This window comes from Sebastes umbrosus, chromosome 9, assembly GCF_015220745.1.
Source record: "Sebastes umbrosus isolate fSebUmb1 chromosome 9, fSebUmb1.pri, whole genome shotgun sequence".
NCBI lineage: Eukaryota > Metazoa > Chordata > Actinopteri > Perciformes > Sebastidae > Sebastes > Sebastes umbrosus.
In genome coordinates, this window is record NC_051277.1 from 4,137,731 (window position 1) to 4,154,486 (window position 16,756).

The 16,756-nt window shown below is 42.7% G+C and overlaps 1 protein-coding gene across 3 annotated transcripts in view; it reads right to left on the reverse strand.

Annotated features, from left to right (window-relative positions):
* drp2 (dystrophin related protein 2) overlaps positions 1 to 16,756 on the reverse strand; it is a 105,100-nt gene that overhangs the window by 59,012 nt on the left and 29,332 nt on the right. Inside the window, exons 3-7 of one of the 3 annotated variants that reach the window (XM_037779980.1) lie at positions 15,648 to 15,804; positions 4,761 to 4,881; positions 4,096 to 4,207; positions 2,855 to 3,011; positions 697 to 843 (exon numbers count right to left, since the gene is read on the reverse strand). In XM_037779980.1, the coding sequence (XP_037635908.1) occupies positions 697 to 843; positions 2,855 to 3,011; positions 4,096 to 4,207; positions 4,761 to 4,881; positions 15,648 to 15,804 (694 nt within the window). Of the gene's footprint in view, positions 1 to 696; positions 844 to 2,854; positions 3,012 to 4,095; positions 4,208 to 4,661; positions 4,882 to 15,647; positions 15,805 to 16,756 lie in introns of those variants that run through there. The other 2 variants (XM_037779981.1, XM_037779982.1) reach the window with 2 other exon arrangements.

Genomic DNA, 16,756 nt, shown 5'->3' on the forward strand with positions numbered 1-16,756 from the left:
GCTGCGGTGCGTGGCAGCTGCGTAATTCACGCGTCGGGTGTTCACACCAGCTGCATTTCAGCTGCTGCAGCTGCTGCTGTACTATATTCATTCATGGAGCTCTCCAAGTCACTGCATGTTCTACAACACTGTTCGGCACATATTTCTGAATAAAAGCCTTGTGTTAACAAATGAAGGTATTCTGTCCACAGAAAAAAAGCTTGAGGGCTTTTATTTCGAAATGAAAGCAGGAAGTGTTGATTTAAAAATAAGTCTTTACTTTTTTCATGTAGGTAACATATTCTACAGATAGACATCGAAACTGTAGTAATGTAGCTGATATGATGTCAATATACAGTCAACAGATCACTTTCACTGTCTGGTTTTAATTATGTCTGTGAGTGACTCTGTGATCTGTGTCTGATCACCTCTTCTAATGAGAGATTTTGTCGTCACACACACGGCCCGTTATCCATCCCCCTTAAATCACACCGTTGTCCTTCATCAGCTCAAAGAGATATAAAGGACATACTGTAAAGCAGTTGGGAGTCCTGGTGTGTGGGCACCGTTGAAGCCTCACATAAACCCCTTAACTTGCATTAGGACAAACATTACACGTGGAATCGCTCTCTGAAGTCTCCCTTGAATTTGACTGCTGGAAAAAAGCTGCTGCTGACAAAGTCAAACAGACCACACAGACGCAGCAGTGAACTCTACCTGAAGCACTTTCCATCTGCTGTTGAGATGCTCCAGGGCGCGGGCGTTCTCCATCGACAAATGGACATCGGAGATAGCCAGCTGGTGGGCCAGATCATTGATGTGCTTCATGCCCTCCTTCACTTGGGTCAGCTCCTCCTTAAATAACTGCAGGAGTACGAGAGAGAGAGCGCGAGACAAGCAGAGGGAAAGAGAGAGGGGGGGAATAGAAAAGAGAAAACAGCTGAAATAAAAAAACTTATTAAATATGAGACAAAAACAAACATCCAGTCTGGACTAACTAAATTAAAGTCTGATCCGTTATTGCTGTTGCTCTGTTCTATCTTGAAAATATTTGGCAGCAGTCGTATATTAACTTAGATCAAAGTGAAAAGAATGTGTAATGGTATTGGAATAGCACCAGCCTCTGTTCATAGTAGATTTTATATGTGAAAAATGAGGGTAACCAGTGTATTTATACAGTAAACGGTGTCTAACTCAGGATACACATCAACAGCAGTGCAGCGTGCAGCTTAAAGTTAACGCAAATTTGTTTTAACGCCACTAATTTCTTTAACGCAACTTGCGATTTTTAGGTTGTTGTGAGCTCAGAGTGAAGATACTGGCTGATTAGAAAACTTAACCTAAATCTAAGGAATCCTTGATACCAACCATGTCATACTAGCTCGTCGGGAAGGAGGCTAAATAACGCTCCAAAGTTACGCTAAATTTTGGTGAGGAGAAACTGTCATGGCCATATTCAAAGGGGTCCCTTGACCTCTGACCTCAAGATATGTGAATGAAAATGGGTTCTATGGGTACCCACGAGTCTCCCCTTTACAGACATGCCCACTTTATGATTATCACATGCAGTTCGGGGCAAGTCATAGTCAAGTCAGCACACTGACACACTGACAGCTGTTGTTGCCGGTTGGGCTGCAGTTTGCCATGTTATGATTTGAGCATATTGTTTTATGCTAAATGCAGTACCTGTGAGGGTTTCTGGACAATATCTGTCATTATTTTAATGTTGTTAATTGATTTCCAATAATAAATATATACATAAAGCAGCAAATGTGCAAACTCCCATGTTAATAAGAGTATTAAATACTTGACAAATCTCCCTTCAAGGTACATTTTGAACAGATAAAAAGAGTGATTCTTAAGGTTTTTTTTATTTTCATGTGATACCAGTATCTTCACTCTAGCTTTAAAACTGAGCCCACGACAATCTAAAGATTAAAACTTTCGTTAATGCACTAAAGAAATTAGTGGCGTTAATGCGTTATTATCGCGTTAACTTTGGCAGCCCTAGTTTAAAGATGTCACCTTGGGATTTTGGGAAGCTGTCACAAGCATCTTTTACTATTTTCTGACATTTTATAAACCAAATTATTGAAAGTAAGCCTTAGTCACAGCCCTACAGCATACATACTACAGTATACATACTGTATGCAAGTGTGCCTAATGTGTGTTAGTGATCCAATTTGCATGCATCCATGTGTTTGCATTTGTATGTGTCTGTCTGTGTATGAGTGTGAGTGAGTTGCAGATGAGGCCAACTGACAAGTCTGCCCTAAAGACCGAGCTGAACGTGTGCCGGCTGTGACAGTGACATGATTATTGTGAAGGGCTCTCACTTCTAATGAACCAGCGCCACGCAATCACAGGCAGCAGCGGCGGCGGCGGCACCTCGACACTCCATAATGACTGCACCAATGACCTGCCATTTGTTAAACAACATCTATTCAACGGGACGATTGTAACCCCTGCCACCTCACACCGTGCCAGATTGAAGTGCCGCGTCCTTGTCATCATCTGTCAGCTCGCAGCTACTCCGACAGCGATGTGTACACAGTCAAAACAAACATTTTAAAGCAACGCAGCCCCGATACACATCTCTCACTTGTTCATTAGTAACACTGCTGCTTTTTAGTGATAAAAAAAGCTGGATGTCACTGTTTTGATGTTTGTTTACGATGTGTCACAAAGTGAGTATTTTCAGGGTTAGTCAGAGGTTTATCTCAAAGGAGACAATTAATTTACTCCGCAGGTAGGAGCCATTTATATCAGGGGTTCATGATAATGTGTCTGCATGTACAAGTGTGTGTGCATGAGGGAGATAAGGAGAACGAGGAAGTTTGTATGTAACGCGGCGTGGTTTTTTTTCTGTGTCTACCTTGGTGGCGTCTATGTGGTCCTGCAGAGAGTCGATGAAGAGGTCTCCGACGGGCTCCCAGGCGTCTCTCACCCCCTCCGCCTGCTCCAGGGCCACCGCCAGCTCCTCCATCGCCGCCTGGATCTGCAGTAGACGCTCTAATGTCCTCTCCATGTGTCTGAAAAACATTCATTACTGTTAACTACCAGCACCGTCACAATTTGGAAGCTAATGCAAAGCAAAAAAAATCCATAGAGCGTGCAGACAAACATCATTTATTCACATTTACAGTGTCGTTCCAGTAGAAATGTGAGCAAATGATTTCATACCATCATATAACAATCTGAGTGTTGTTTCTTTGAAAACATGTTTTAATATTCTAGTGAGCTCTGAATTTTCTTTGATCTAAAACTTGATAAATGTGTTCTTGTAATTGTTTCTACAATGGATTATATTGGCCACATTTTGTAAACAGGTTATGGTAATTGTATTACGTGTAATGTATGACCCCTGCTATGGATCAACACACACACACACAATCACAGGGAGAAATAACACTCTCCACTTTGTAGCTCCAAAGTTTACAAGCATATTTCTGTTGTGTGGTTAAAACGTATACTTTCCACTTCTTTTCATTATTCATTTTCCAAATATATCAAACAAACAAACAAATATATCCCCAAAAAACAGAGCTGTTTAACATTGCAACACTGTAATAAATATATAAATACACATCTTTCACCCCTGGTCAGTCAAACCATAACATTTATATTCATGATCCAGTTCATTCATGAGGCGGGAAAAACGATTAACTCCAAACTCTTTGCTATTAGGTTTGGCTCGATGGGTTTTGGAGAAGTTTCATGAACACATGGACTGTAGAATTTACTCCCCTATGACCTTTAATAATTAATATTATTTAAAAGGAATTAAAAGGCTCTCAGAGGTCCAGACATGCTGCTATCCTGAACAGAGATCTGACAGAAAGTCTGTTTCTAACACTGATGACTTTTTATTGTTATTACTCTCAAAAACTCCTTTCCATTCATCAAAACCTTTAATACTTTCCTTGTGCTTTTACAACTACTGACATGAGCCCAATAACCAGACAGAGTGCAGAAACACAATGGTGGAAGAAGTATTCCAATCCTTAAGTAAAAGTAAATGTACCAATAAGTAAAAAGTACCAATACAACAAAGTAGCTGCAGAAACTACACATGTTCTGCACAAGATACACACGATGTAAATAAAAGTGTCTGACCTATGGCGGTCCACGCAGCGTGCAGTCAACTTCTCCCACAGGTCACTGGCCACGTTTGCCTGCTTCCACACTGAGCGGCTCACATTTAGGATTCGCCGGCGTGGAGACACCTCTGCAGAGGGTGGAAGAGGTTAGACTGGGGCCACGCAGGGGTAAAAGCATAAAGGTGCAAAGGAGGACGGAGAAGACGGAGAAATAACAGAGTGTAGAGGAGGAGAGCAAGGGGTTAGAGGTCAGACAAAGAGAAGAGCAATGATTGGAGACGGACGGTGCACCAACTCCATGAAAGGAGAGAAACAAGTTGGACAACAGCAGGATACACAGTGAGGTAGATTACTACAGTATTTCCCAGGTGGGCATCCAGCCAAACAGTACGAAGAGGACGAGTCAGTGGAGAAACAGCAGAGCTTGCTGTATTATCGATCTGAGCAGATGCTACTGTAGAGCTAGTGAGCTGGAGCTAATTGGTCCCGACCCGGACACTTTCCCTAAACCCAGTGTGACACCAGAGGACGGAAAAACTGCTAATAACTATTAATGGATGATTTCACCTGCATGGGTCCTACCAAAAAATGAACTCCGCGGGGCTTAGCAGAGGAGAGGTTGTTGTGAGTATGATATTTTGGCTGGCGCAGCAGTTGGCACAGAGTATGAAGGGAGCAGACCTTTTCCATCGGTCAGGGTCTCCTCTGGCTCCTGGAAGGGATGCTGAGCCAGAAAGGCCTGGGCAGACTCCAAGACTGAGTAGATGAACGGCCCGCGAGACTTGACATCCTCCATGAATGCCTGCCGGGAGACAAACAGAGAGGGGGGGGAGAGTGTTTCTAAGTGGAAGAGAATGAAAGACATAAGCTGTGTTCAAACTCGAGCGCTGGTTTCAGCTGAGGAAGAGGAGGCTAAGCTGAACCTACTGCGCCTACTCCTCAAACGAAACGGGGCTGCTTAATATAAACCAGAAGTAATGCCAATCATCGGCTGGGTCCAGCTTCTCAAAATGTGAAGATATGCAGTGGTTGTTTTTCATTGGTAAGTGAATATCCTTAAAGTATGACTGCAGTCAGTTCTGATATTTTATAGACTAAAACATTAAAGGGCGGGTGCATTATTTTATCTATTTTGTTAGGTTTTTATATCATTCTGTAGTTTAACAGTGGTGTTCCGTATGTATTCAAATCCAAACATTATAATTTTAGTAAAAGTATGTATGTTTTAGCGTCAAAATGCAATTTTTTCCACGTGACCTGATGTAGGTTTCTGCATGGTGACGCTGCTATATATACAGTATTCATTTATCTTTATTAACATTTATTATTATTTCCAATCACTGTGCAATATCATATTTCCACCTGTGCAATTGTGTTAAAAATCCGTTTATTGTCAATACTGTTTATATTGTTCCTATTTTTATATTCCTTCTATTTAAATTGTTCATATTTTATATGTCTGGTTACTTTTGTTTTGCTTTTTGCCCTGTGTTGTATCTTGATTTTTGTTTTTACTGCTGCTTCTTGTTTCTGCACTATCCACTTTTCTACACTGTGGGACTTATAAAGGAATATCTTATCTTATCTTATCCATTCAGTGCATATTATCTACAGTAACTTAGATGGCGGCCGGCATGCTCCCAGTTTGGAGAAACAGACAGGAGTACCGGCACGGAAGCTAAGCAATGTACTGCTGTCTGGACGCCATGTTATCGTGTGACTTTTGGATCCAAACTAACACAAACTAAACTGACCGATCGATGCAGCGGTAGACCAGCAACTCCTGTGTTCTGAGAGGTAAAATGACTGTTTTTGTGAATGGAGTCTGGTGGCTTTCAAGAGAGCAATAAAACGGCTTCAGTTTCCCCGTCAGAAAGGGCTGTCTGGTGGCGAGGTAAAGCGGTGAAAATATTCTAAATATAGCGTACATTGATATCAGTGTACGTGATATTGATTTTTTTAGGTGGCTAAAATATGTTTCCACAGCTGCTTCACCTCGCCATCAGACAGCCCTTTCCAGCGGGGAACTGAAGCTGTTATATCGCTCTCTTCAAAGCCGCCAGACTACATTCATAAAAACAGTAATTTGACCTCACAGAATGCAGGTTCATACATACAACCCCACTTCAGAAATACAAACTAACCCTTTCAGTTATTTCCAAACTTAGCACAGCTAACTTTGACTCAGGTAGTGCTAGCGTTCACATTATTCACAACCGTATTGATTACCATACTTTGGTAACCTACGTCACTGCTTTTTGTTAATGGCTGAGTGGGTGTTTCCATTTGAAAAAAACCCCGGAAAAGAACGCAGATGGACCCACCCTTTAATAATCAACAGATTAATTGACATTGAAACAATAGTTAGTTGTGGCCGCTGTGCATTCGAGCAGATCTAACTTGTAACGTCAAACGTTTCTAGGATTATCACCAGGAAACAAACCTCATTATGAAGCAAGCTTTTTTTGTGGGAAACTGGGGGAAATTCCATGAACCCCCAGTACAAGTTTTGATGCCTCATTTTAACACATGATGGAAAACTGACATATAGTTAAGCATGTTAATGGTAAATATACTCATAGTCCCATACAAGGCTCTTTAGATACAGAAAATAATACATATATTTCTGTACATATTGAAAAAAAGTGACAAAAAAGTGAGTTTCAGTGATGGCAATGTTTCATTCTAGAGACTTAAATAGGCCACCAGACAAACAGCGACGCCCAATGACCTGAATAAATAAACCTGACTCGGCCTCAGTTTATCTGTAATTCCCAGTTGATTCACAACACGTCCAGGTCCCTAACAGGAACACACGGTAGAGTTTATGTCTGACCTCCATTATTCACATTCTGCCGTGGCGTTTTCATTGGTCTAGTTCAAGTGATGTATCACCGGCGACCGATGACCACTTGAGTGGAAATATCCGGTACATAAAAGGTGGTGATAGTTCCAGCCTTCGCGAGTTGACGAGGATTGCTTGAACGCACCATTAAGCAATTTACCGGCACACAGTAGATTATTGGACACGTTGTTTAGTCCGTCACCTTTGGGCAAAAATAGATTAACTCTTGGAGCTTTGTCAGCCCGTTACCACATATTCATTTTAGAAATGCAGAGCTTCGTAGGATCCTTTATTGGAGGGAAAAGGCCAGCAGTTACAGGATAACCAGCGGACCAAAACATGTGCCAGTGCACTAATTCAACAGTTTCTTGACATGATCATTGCACATGTCTTGAGTATATTCATATTCATATTCATACCTTGATAATATATCCCACTTCAAATGTATTTTTGTATGCATTTCATTATATAAGACGATGCATATCCACAGTTTGTATATAAATGTATATTTGGTTAGTAAAATATTGTTCACATTGTACACAAATATAATATTGCTACAATAAAACCAACGGAAAATATGATATCTGTTGGCCTACAGATTAAGGTAAGTCCATAATGTTTGGGCAAGACTGCATCTACTTAGCTCCAACGATGCTGTCACATCAAATGTCACCTTGAAGAGGTCTACAGTGTGTCAAATCAACATAAATTTAGTACAACTGAAAACTTATCATCTAAATTATTTCAATATCTTCTTTCCCCCTTGAAATAATGGTAATGATAATACATAGACTCCCTCTAAGATGACACCAAACACACATACAAGAAACACTGAATGGCATACATGAGAGAAACTTAGCTTGTTTGAATACATGGGTTAAACAGGAATCACTGAACAATCTACTGGCAGGACCGCCTGAGATTACATGGCTGTCTGCTTGCGCTGAGAGCCAAGGGCACAATAGGAGACCAAACCTACTGGGAGTACTGGTCAGCTTGCCGCCACACACAGAACAGCCAATTAGCTGGAGAGCCCGGCTCTACTGGTCCACATTTAACAGCACTCCTTATGCAAGAAGACACACACGCCTTCACTCCACCACTGAGCAGATAGCAGAGCCTCCCGGGGGCCTTGGAGAAAGCCAGTGTGTCAGCCTTCTTCATTCTTCTACACTAATCTTTGTTCTGTATAAAACGTACTGCAGGTGTGTGAATTAATGCCAGCTCCCTTCAAAGAAATTTATTTAGGTGAAGCCAGCGTGCTCAATCCTCTTACGCTATGAAGAGATTACAATTTCAGCTGAAAAATCTACATTACTAGCTGGAATTAGCGGTGCAGCAGCGACAGTGTTTCAGTGCCCTATTAAAAAAATAAACTCAGGACGCGAGCCGGGCCGGGCCGGGCCTGATAACACCCCATGAAACACCAGCACCGGGGCCGGCGCCGAGCAAACACGCAAAAGTGAGTAGCGGTGGGGGAGCTGTGGTGTTAGATAAGATTCCCACTGCAACAGTCATGAAGAAAACTCTAATCACAAACACATTCCCTCTTCTGCCTCACATCCTCGCTTCCTTTCCTTTCCCCTTTGCCCTCTTTTCATCCTCTCTCGCTCTCTTTATTCTCTCCACACTCTCTTTTAGCTGCTTTGCTGCCCAAAGAGGAGCTGAGCTACGGATTCCCTGAGCCAGCTGTCATGTTAAAACTTTAATTCCAGCTAAATTTCACACTCAGAGGCTTCATCTATGGTTGAAGGAACATTAAGAGCGAAGCCTTCAGATCAGATTAAGATACATTATGCAGGGGGGAGGAAATGACTTCATTGACTTCAATTCGTCTAAACATGTTGATGGCGTTTCCTTTTACTCCCCCCGCCGGACGCCTCCTCTCAGTGTGCTTCTGACTGCACAGACGAGGATGAATTTTTATTTCATTATCCCTCTCGCGTGAAGCGGCTGACAAGACTCTGCAGCTGCTGCAGATGCACAATAAATCCCTCCCGTTGCCAAAATCACTCACTTACCCCGACACCCAAACACACACACGACCCCCACAAACACATCTTCCAACCCAAACTCCCCTCAAACCATCAGCACCCCAAATACACAAACATGATCCCAAACCAATTCACATGCAGATACACTACACACACACACACACACACACACCAAATGTAGCACAGAGAACGACATCAGAATAAATCCACTTAAGATCAATAATTCACATTTCTTAAAACGCTTTAATTCTCTATAGAAAACTGGGATGCAATTTCCATCTCTGCTTTGTCGGAAAAGTTTTAGAGAGCAACCAAACGAGGCAGACCGAGGCATCGCAGATTATGAAGGCAGGCTGAAAATGGAACATTTGAGAGAGGAAGAGGAGAGGAGGGGAGACGGAGAGGAAGAGGAAGAGGAAGAGGAGGGGAGGGGAGAGGAAAAGGAAAGAATAGGAAGAGGAGAGAGGAAGAAGGAGAGAAGAGGGAGGGAGAGGGAGACGAAGAGGACAGGACAGGAAGAGGAGGGAGGAGAGGTGAGGAAGAGGGAGAGAAAAGGGAGGGGAGAGGGAGACGAAAGTACAGGGAGACGAGAGGAAGAGAGAAGAGGAAAGGAAGCAAGGAAGAGGGTGAAGAGAGAAAGAGGAGAGGAGAGGAGAAGAAGAGGAGAAGAGAGGAGAGGAGAGGAGAGGAGAGGAGAGAGGAGAAGAGAGGAGAGGAGAGGAGAGGCAAGGAGAGGAGAGAAGATGAGAGGAGAGGAGAGGAGAGGAGAGGAGAGGAGAGGAGAGGAGAGAAGAGGAGAGGAGAGGAGAGGAGAGAGGAGAAGAGAGGAGAGGAGAGGCAAGGAGAGGAGAGAAGATGAGAGGAGAGGAGAGGAGAGGAGAGGAGAAGAGAGAGGAGAAGAGAGGAGAGGAGAGGCAAGGAGAGGAGAGAAGATGAGAGGAGAAGAAGAGGAGAGGAGAGGAGAGGAGAGGAGAGGAGAGGAGAGGAGTCATGTTCGACAGTGAATCCTCTGAGTGACTTAGTGAATCTTTGAGTCTTGTGCGTCACTAAGCAGCTCATCAGTGATGGAGGGAGAGTTGTGGAAACAGAGAACATGAACTGTGGTTTTAAAGCACGAGGAGCAGACGGGGTGATGACAAAAGAGGGATGAGGAGGGAAGAGAGAAATGAAGAGGGACAGGAAGGGGGGGGGGTAATAGAAGAAGCAACTGCAGGGTTGTGTATAAGTGTTGTTGTTCTCGTTGTCCTGTTAATTGGGAGGCTGATCCCACAATGCAACAGTCGAGGTGGGAGTTTAACGAGAAGCCACAACCCTCTCGCTGTCGATACAAGTCGCCTTCCCTGAAACACTGCAGAAACTGACAGCACAGAAAATTGGAAAAAGGGTGGAAAGGGACAGTCTGCTGTACTTACAGAACCAATTACGAGTGTGTGCGTGTGTGTGTGTGTGTGTGTGTGTGTGTGTGTGTGTGAATGTCTGAACCAGTTCCAGTTCCTGAGATACATCACCCACAACTGAGGTGATTTTACGGGGAAATGAAAGAACAACCCGAGCATCCCGGGGTGGCGTTTCTCCAAATACTTCCTGTCACACAGGAGCAAGCATCCAAAGAGCGTAACTTCACACACACACACACACGCGCACACGCGCACATGCACACGCGCGCACACACACACACACACACACACACACACACACACACACACACACACCTTCAAGTAAATTTTAATGCCTTCATTTGAGTCTTTATTCTCTTTTTTAAGATATCTCAATGTTTTATTCCAAAATAAGAATCAAAAGTTTTACCTCCGCTAAGGTTTAGCATCACATTCTGCTTGTTGTCTGGAGCTATTTTTGAACAGTAAGACACTCACACACACCTGCCTGCTGGGCAACTCCCGTCTGCAGCAGCTTTATGAGAGTCTCCTCCAGCACAACACACACACACACACACACACACACACGGCTATATAACATGTCAATTAAAAAAGATTTCAGCGGAGACTCTTTCCTGCCTTAAAGACATCCCGTGACTTGTGTTATTGTTCCACCAGTGTGTGTCGTTAACACGCGAGAGCCATTTATTTTCTTTTGATCTGCCCAATAAAACAAAAGCTACTGACCTAATATTGAAACTCTCTCCAATTATTCTGTCAGCTTGCTAAATTAAAGGAAGTCTGACATCAAAGAGCGTGACTTAGGGGTGGGCGACACATCGAATATAGTCGATGTATCGCGGCTTGTCCCACGCGCGGTGTATAAAACAACTATATCGCGAACATCGACTACAAATTGTCATGTAATGTTTTTAAGCCACCCCGGCTCACATATCCCCCGACTCTCAGGTTAGTTTTCGTTGCACCTGTTAAAAAAGGATCAATTTACATTTGTAGTTTGGTGCCCTTATTAAAATCCCGTCATAGCCCCAAACCAACTTTAACCTATAAAGAGGCCTAATCAGCCAAACTAATAATGAAATACACTTGTGTGGGCGTGCAGAGCCTTTCAAGAGGGAAGGAGCCTCCCCACGAGGCAGAAGCACCTCGTTCCACTGTAGTGAGTGATGAAGATGAGTAAGAGACTGAAGGAGACGAGGATAATGAGATGAACCCCTAAACAGTAGTTAAAGGTCCCGCACATGCAGGAAAATTGATCTCCGCACAACGCATTCCAGTTACAAGTCTCCTCTCTTGACTAGCTGTGGCGTGATGGGACACTGACTACATTAAATCAATATATAACAAACTAGAGTCATACCCCTCATGGTTGTGTCTCTGTCAAAAATGTCATCACTCCATGTTCAACATTTGTGTGAAATTGTCATAATTAGCATATGAATTCTTGAGTTATGGCCACAGTGACCTTTGACCACCAAAATCTAATCAGTTCTTCCGCAAGTTTGTGCCAGATGTAATACAATTCCCTCCCGGCGTTCCTGAAATATCGCTTTCACGAGAGTGGGATGGATGTGAGGTCACAGTGACCTTTGACCACCAGAATCTCATCATTTCATCTTTGAGAACAAGTGGACGTTTTGTGCCAAATTTGAAGAAATTTGCTCGAGGCGTTCCAAAGATATCACAAGAATGGATGGACGTGAGGTCACAGTGACTTTGACCTTTGACCACTAAAATCCAATCAGTTCATCCTTGAGTCAGGGTCGACATTTGTGCCAAATGTGAAGAAATTCCCTCAAGGTGTTCCTGAGATATCACATTCACAAGAATGGACCAGATTGGACGGGCAATCCAAACACAATGGCTCCGGCCACGGCTGTCGTTGTGGCAGATAATAATCTTTATAATCACGTTCACTACATCAACAGAAACGAGATGATGTCTTGTTGGGGGACTTCCTGTATCACTCTTAATTTCCCTCCCGCAGATCAATACAGTTTTATATTATTTTTATCATATTCAGGGAAGGGTGAAAAATAAGCAAATCACTGTTCTGGTGCAACAAGCCCCCAAGAAGAGCGCCGCGCTTTGAAGTCAATTTTACATAGTGGCTAAACGGTGGTACTACAACTTCCGTGGCCTTCACGTGATGCCATTGGGCCCAAAAATACTTTTTCCCATAGACTTACATTGGGGAAAGAGACGTCTGTAACTCAGCGGACCATTTGTTTTGAGGTAAATCAACTTCCCAGTACAAACACCTAAATAGACCTTATTTAAATCATTAGGTCCTAAAAGTTGTAAAATGCTCTAATAGCTGAATCCAGAGTTATTTCCCTTCCTCTGTTCATACGAATGAGAGGCTGGAGCGAGGGCTGGGAGGCGGAGTTAAAGGAAACGCTATGGGCCAAACGGATGGGGAAGCTCGCCGGATGATCCGGGGAATTTTATACTCAGAAGTTTTTGGCTTCATGCGCCATTGAGCAACTCCCATAGCAATGAATAGGAGCCTCCAACGCTGTATCCAGTTCTCTTTATACATCCATGCTCTGGTGAGGTGAAATATATCTTATGTATATTATATAAATCTGCTATAAAACGTACAACCAAACTGAAATCAATGAGTCTGTACACGCCAACACAGACCTGAATAAACTGGTTTTCTAATAGTTCATTCTAATAGTTTCTAATGTTGAACTCTTCACCCGATGGCGTCCTACAGAATCAGCTGACAACCAGTAAATCAAAATATGATGCCAGGTTTTAGAGAAAAGTATTGGTTCCCTGCCCGCGATATGAGGAAGAAAAATATTTATTGGAAAGATAAACAAGCGGTGATTTGTGCCGTGATCAATAAGGTCTCAGTCTCTGAGTTTGAGAGCTTGTGTGCCCTTCTATCCACACAAGCCCTTGAAGGGATTTACAAGCCAGTTCAAATCACTGAACCATGGAGGAATTATCTGACAGGAGGAGGAGGAGGCTCACTCCGCTGTCAGAAACTCTTACTGATGTTCCCTAAAGCCTTCAACTTTAATATTGTGAAAAAACAAAATGGCCGCTAATCCTATCAGCTTACCGTTGGGTAATGAGAAATAAAATATATGATAAAAGCCTTTATTCAGCACAAACATCACCGTCGATTAATCACTATCACTAAGCAACCCTGTCTCTCCACATAATGACAATAACGTTTTTATTAAATGTATTTTCATTCATAGTTGCTGGATATTCCACGTCACCTGCTCTGAGCGCCGCTCGTTCTCACTCGCTGGTTTAAAATCATGTGTGCAGATTGTGTGTCTGTGTGTCTGTTAAATGTCTCTCAAATAAAAACTATCTACTGTCTTATTGTTCAACATAGAGCTGCAGCCATTAGTCGATTAATGGATCAGAATTATATTGATCATCATCTTAAAGCATCAGTAGGAGAGATTGGAGCAAAAATGATTAAGAAAAGTTATATTTATAAAGCAGTTGCTATATCGTGACAGTAGTACATGAAACAGGTAACCTGAAAAAAATCATGTTCCTCTGTGTCCTCCGGTGCTCCTAACGGCATCTGCAAGATTTCACAGACCGGAGGACAATAAGCAGTAAGAGCTGATCTGAGGTCTGCTGACCATCTGCCGTCTATGAGAGCCGGCTGTCAATCACTCTGAACTCCAACCAAACGGTCAAACTAGGCAGCGCTGATCAAATATGAATCAATATTCTGTTACGTTAATGCCTATTTCTCTCCTCCGATGTTTTCAGAATCATCTTGTAGTGCACGGTTTAGCTGTAAAATGAGAAAGTTTGTGACGTGTCCGCCATTGTTAAATCTGTTGAAGGAACGCAGCCAATAGGAACGCTCTCTCTCAATGAAATGACCTGTGATTGGTCAAAGTCTGCCGTCACGGGCTAGATATTTTAAGCCTGAAAACAGAGCCATGAGGAGGAGCAGAAGTCTAGTCTTCTCTCAGAACACTTGAATTACAATATGCTGAAAGGTTATTATAGAATTTTTGCCCAATGATGCTAAAAATATATACTGACTGCTGAAGCTTTAAGTCAAATTTCAAGCACAAATGTCAAACCTTTGATGGTTCCAGTTTCACAAATGTGAGAATTTGCTACTTTTTTTTGTCATTATAGTAAATGGACTAAATCTTTGGCTTTTAGACTGTTGGTCCGAGAAACAAGACATTTGATGACACCACCTTTTACTTTTGTCTGATGATTTATAAACCAAATGATTAATTGATTAATCGAGAAAATAATCAACAGATTAATCAATGAAAATAATTGTTAGTTGCAGCCCTCAGTCAGTCTAGTCAACTGAGCGCAAACTCAGTCCTGGCTGTGGGAGGCTGGTGCTTCGCACACATTGAAATCATGACGGGAAAAATAAACTTTCTCTCAATGAAAACGTAGACTCCCTAAACTGATGTTTTTAGCGAGCTGCAGGCATTTTGTTAATGTTTCAGCCCTTAGTTGCACATAGAGGCGCCTATTATTTTCCCCTTCGATGGGCGTGGTTTTCAGAGAATAACGCGTTGTGCTCTGTCTCTAAATACATGTAATAAATATACAAACGTTAATTAGAGGATAATCTGCATGAGAAATAAGGAAAAAAATGGTTATAAAAATCATCCATTTATTTTGATCAATCTACGGTCTCTTTAAAATTATATTTATCCAAGCATTCAATAAAAAATTTCTTTCCAGAAAAGATGTATTTGCGCTGCGTGTTAGAGCCGGTCCTTGGAAAAATAAAAAAATCAGCCTTGATCCGTACCTCTGATGTGCAAAAACGCCTCTGAAAAGCCACACAACCCCATAATACCCCACTGCTGCCCATGTTACTGTACCACGTCAACTGTCTCCAGCAATGATTCACCCAACAAATTCAGACACTTACCACCCACCACTACAAACACGGCTTCCAAAAACCGTTGGCCTCCCAGCCCCCCCCCCAGCAGCCTCTCACATCTCAATGACAGAACCTTCACATCGCACAGATCAGAGCACACGACCCCTCGGCACACCCGCAATATATCTTTCACACTGCTCCCACATGGATGCAGATATAGGACTTTAAAGGGCACTCTGTACTAGCAGGAGTCTTGTCCCCTCTCTGCCTCGCACACACATACTGTCTGCTTTTCATGTCTGTATGCACCTATAGACTCAATTTATCCGAGTACATGAGTGATTTTGTCTGGGTGTACATGGACATACATATACTGTGGAAACTGATTTCCCCTTGGGCAGAATAAAGACTCCATTCCATCAGTATTTGCACTGGACGTGTGATATTTCCATTAAAAGGTATCGTCGTCGTCCACATTACCTGGTGGAACTCCCTCTGGTGCTGGACGGCCCCGACGTCGCCTCCTATGGGCAGCTGCTCCGACAGCTCCTCGTCCTTGGCTGTCAGCCATTCTATGATCTCCTGCAGAGAGAGCTGCAGCTTCCCGCTGTTGTCGGAGAAGGCCTCTAGCCGCACCCTGCCAACACACACACACACACACACACACACACACACACACGCACACACACATACAGTTAAGTTCAGCAAACAGTAACGCTCTCCAAAACACCAGCCAAATACAGCAGATTATATTCGGTCACAACCTCCCACTATCCAGATTGTCAACACATTATATTAACTTCGTTGACATCCGAAAACTTTAAACTTCATCAAGAAGATGTAAAATATATAAGATTTAAATATTTAATGTATGGGTTGTCAGCAACATTTAAACAGTGGAGAGGGGAATAAAATAGGCATTTCTTTTTAAATCTAATAAAAACATCTTAATGCAATTTATGTCTTATTCTACTGTGATTTTGCACAGGACCTTAATTGCCTCTTAAGTCAGCACTGTCCTTAATTCAGACGGCTATATCAAGTAGCAGACGTTAAACTGTCAGGATACACATTCAGAGGAGCCTTGTGGACCGTGCTATGAGAAGGTCAGCGCTTTGCTGTTCCCGAAGGCCACGACGTCATCCTGAACGAGTTATGAAGGGAAAAAATAAACTTGAAATCTGTCACACCTTGCTGATCGTGTCACTTTGTGACAATTCTGTATCTGAATGCTGTATTTTAGTTTGTCTGTGACATACTCTACAGGTATAGACATTGAAACTGTTGTAATGTTGCTTTGTATGATGTCAATATACTGTCAAAATATAATGTTCACTGTCTACTTTTGCCGATAAACTGGATACAGCACGTGGAAAAAAATAGGCAAGACTTCGAATATCTAGAAGAGAAGAAGTTGACACGCAGCCGAGCCGCGCCTGAGCTGCTCTGCCTAAATTGAAGTGGTAAAGTATAAACAAGTACATGCAGAATTGGGTGACATCCGAGCTGAACCATGCATCTCCGAGATCCAAATTGCAGGACACTACACAGTAAATCTATCTGCAACAGTGTTTAATCTAGGGATGCAC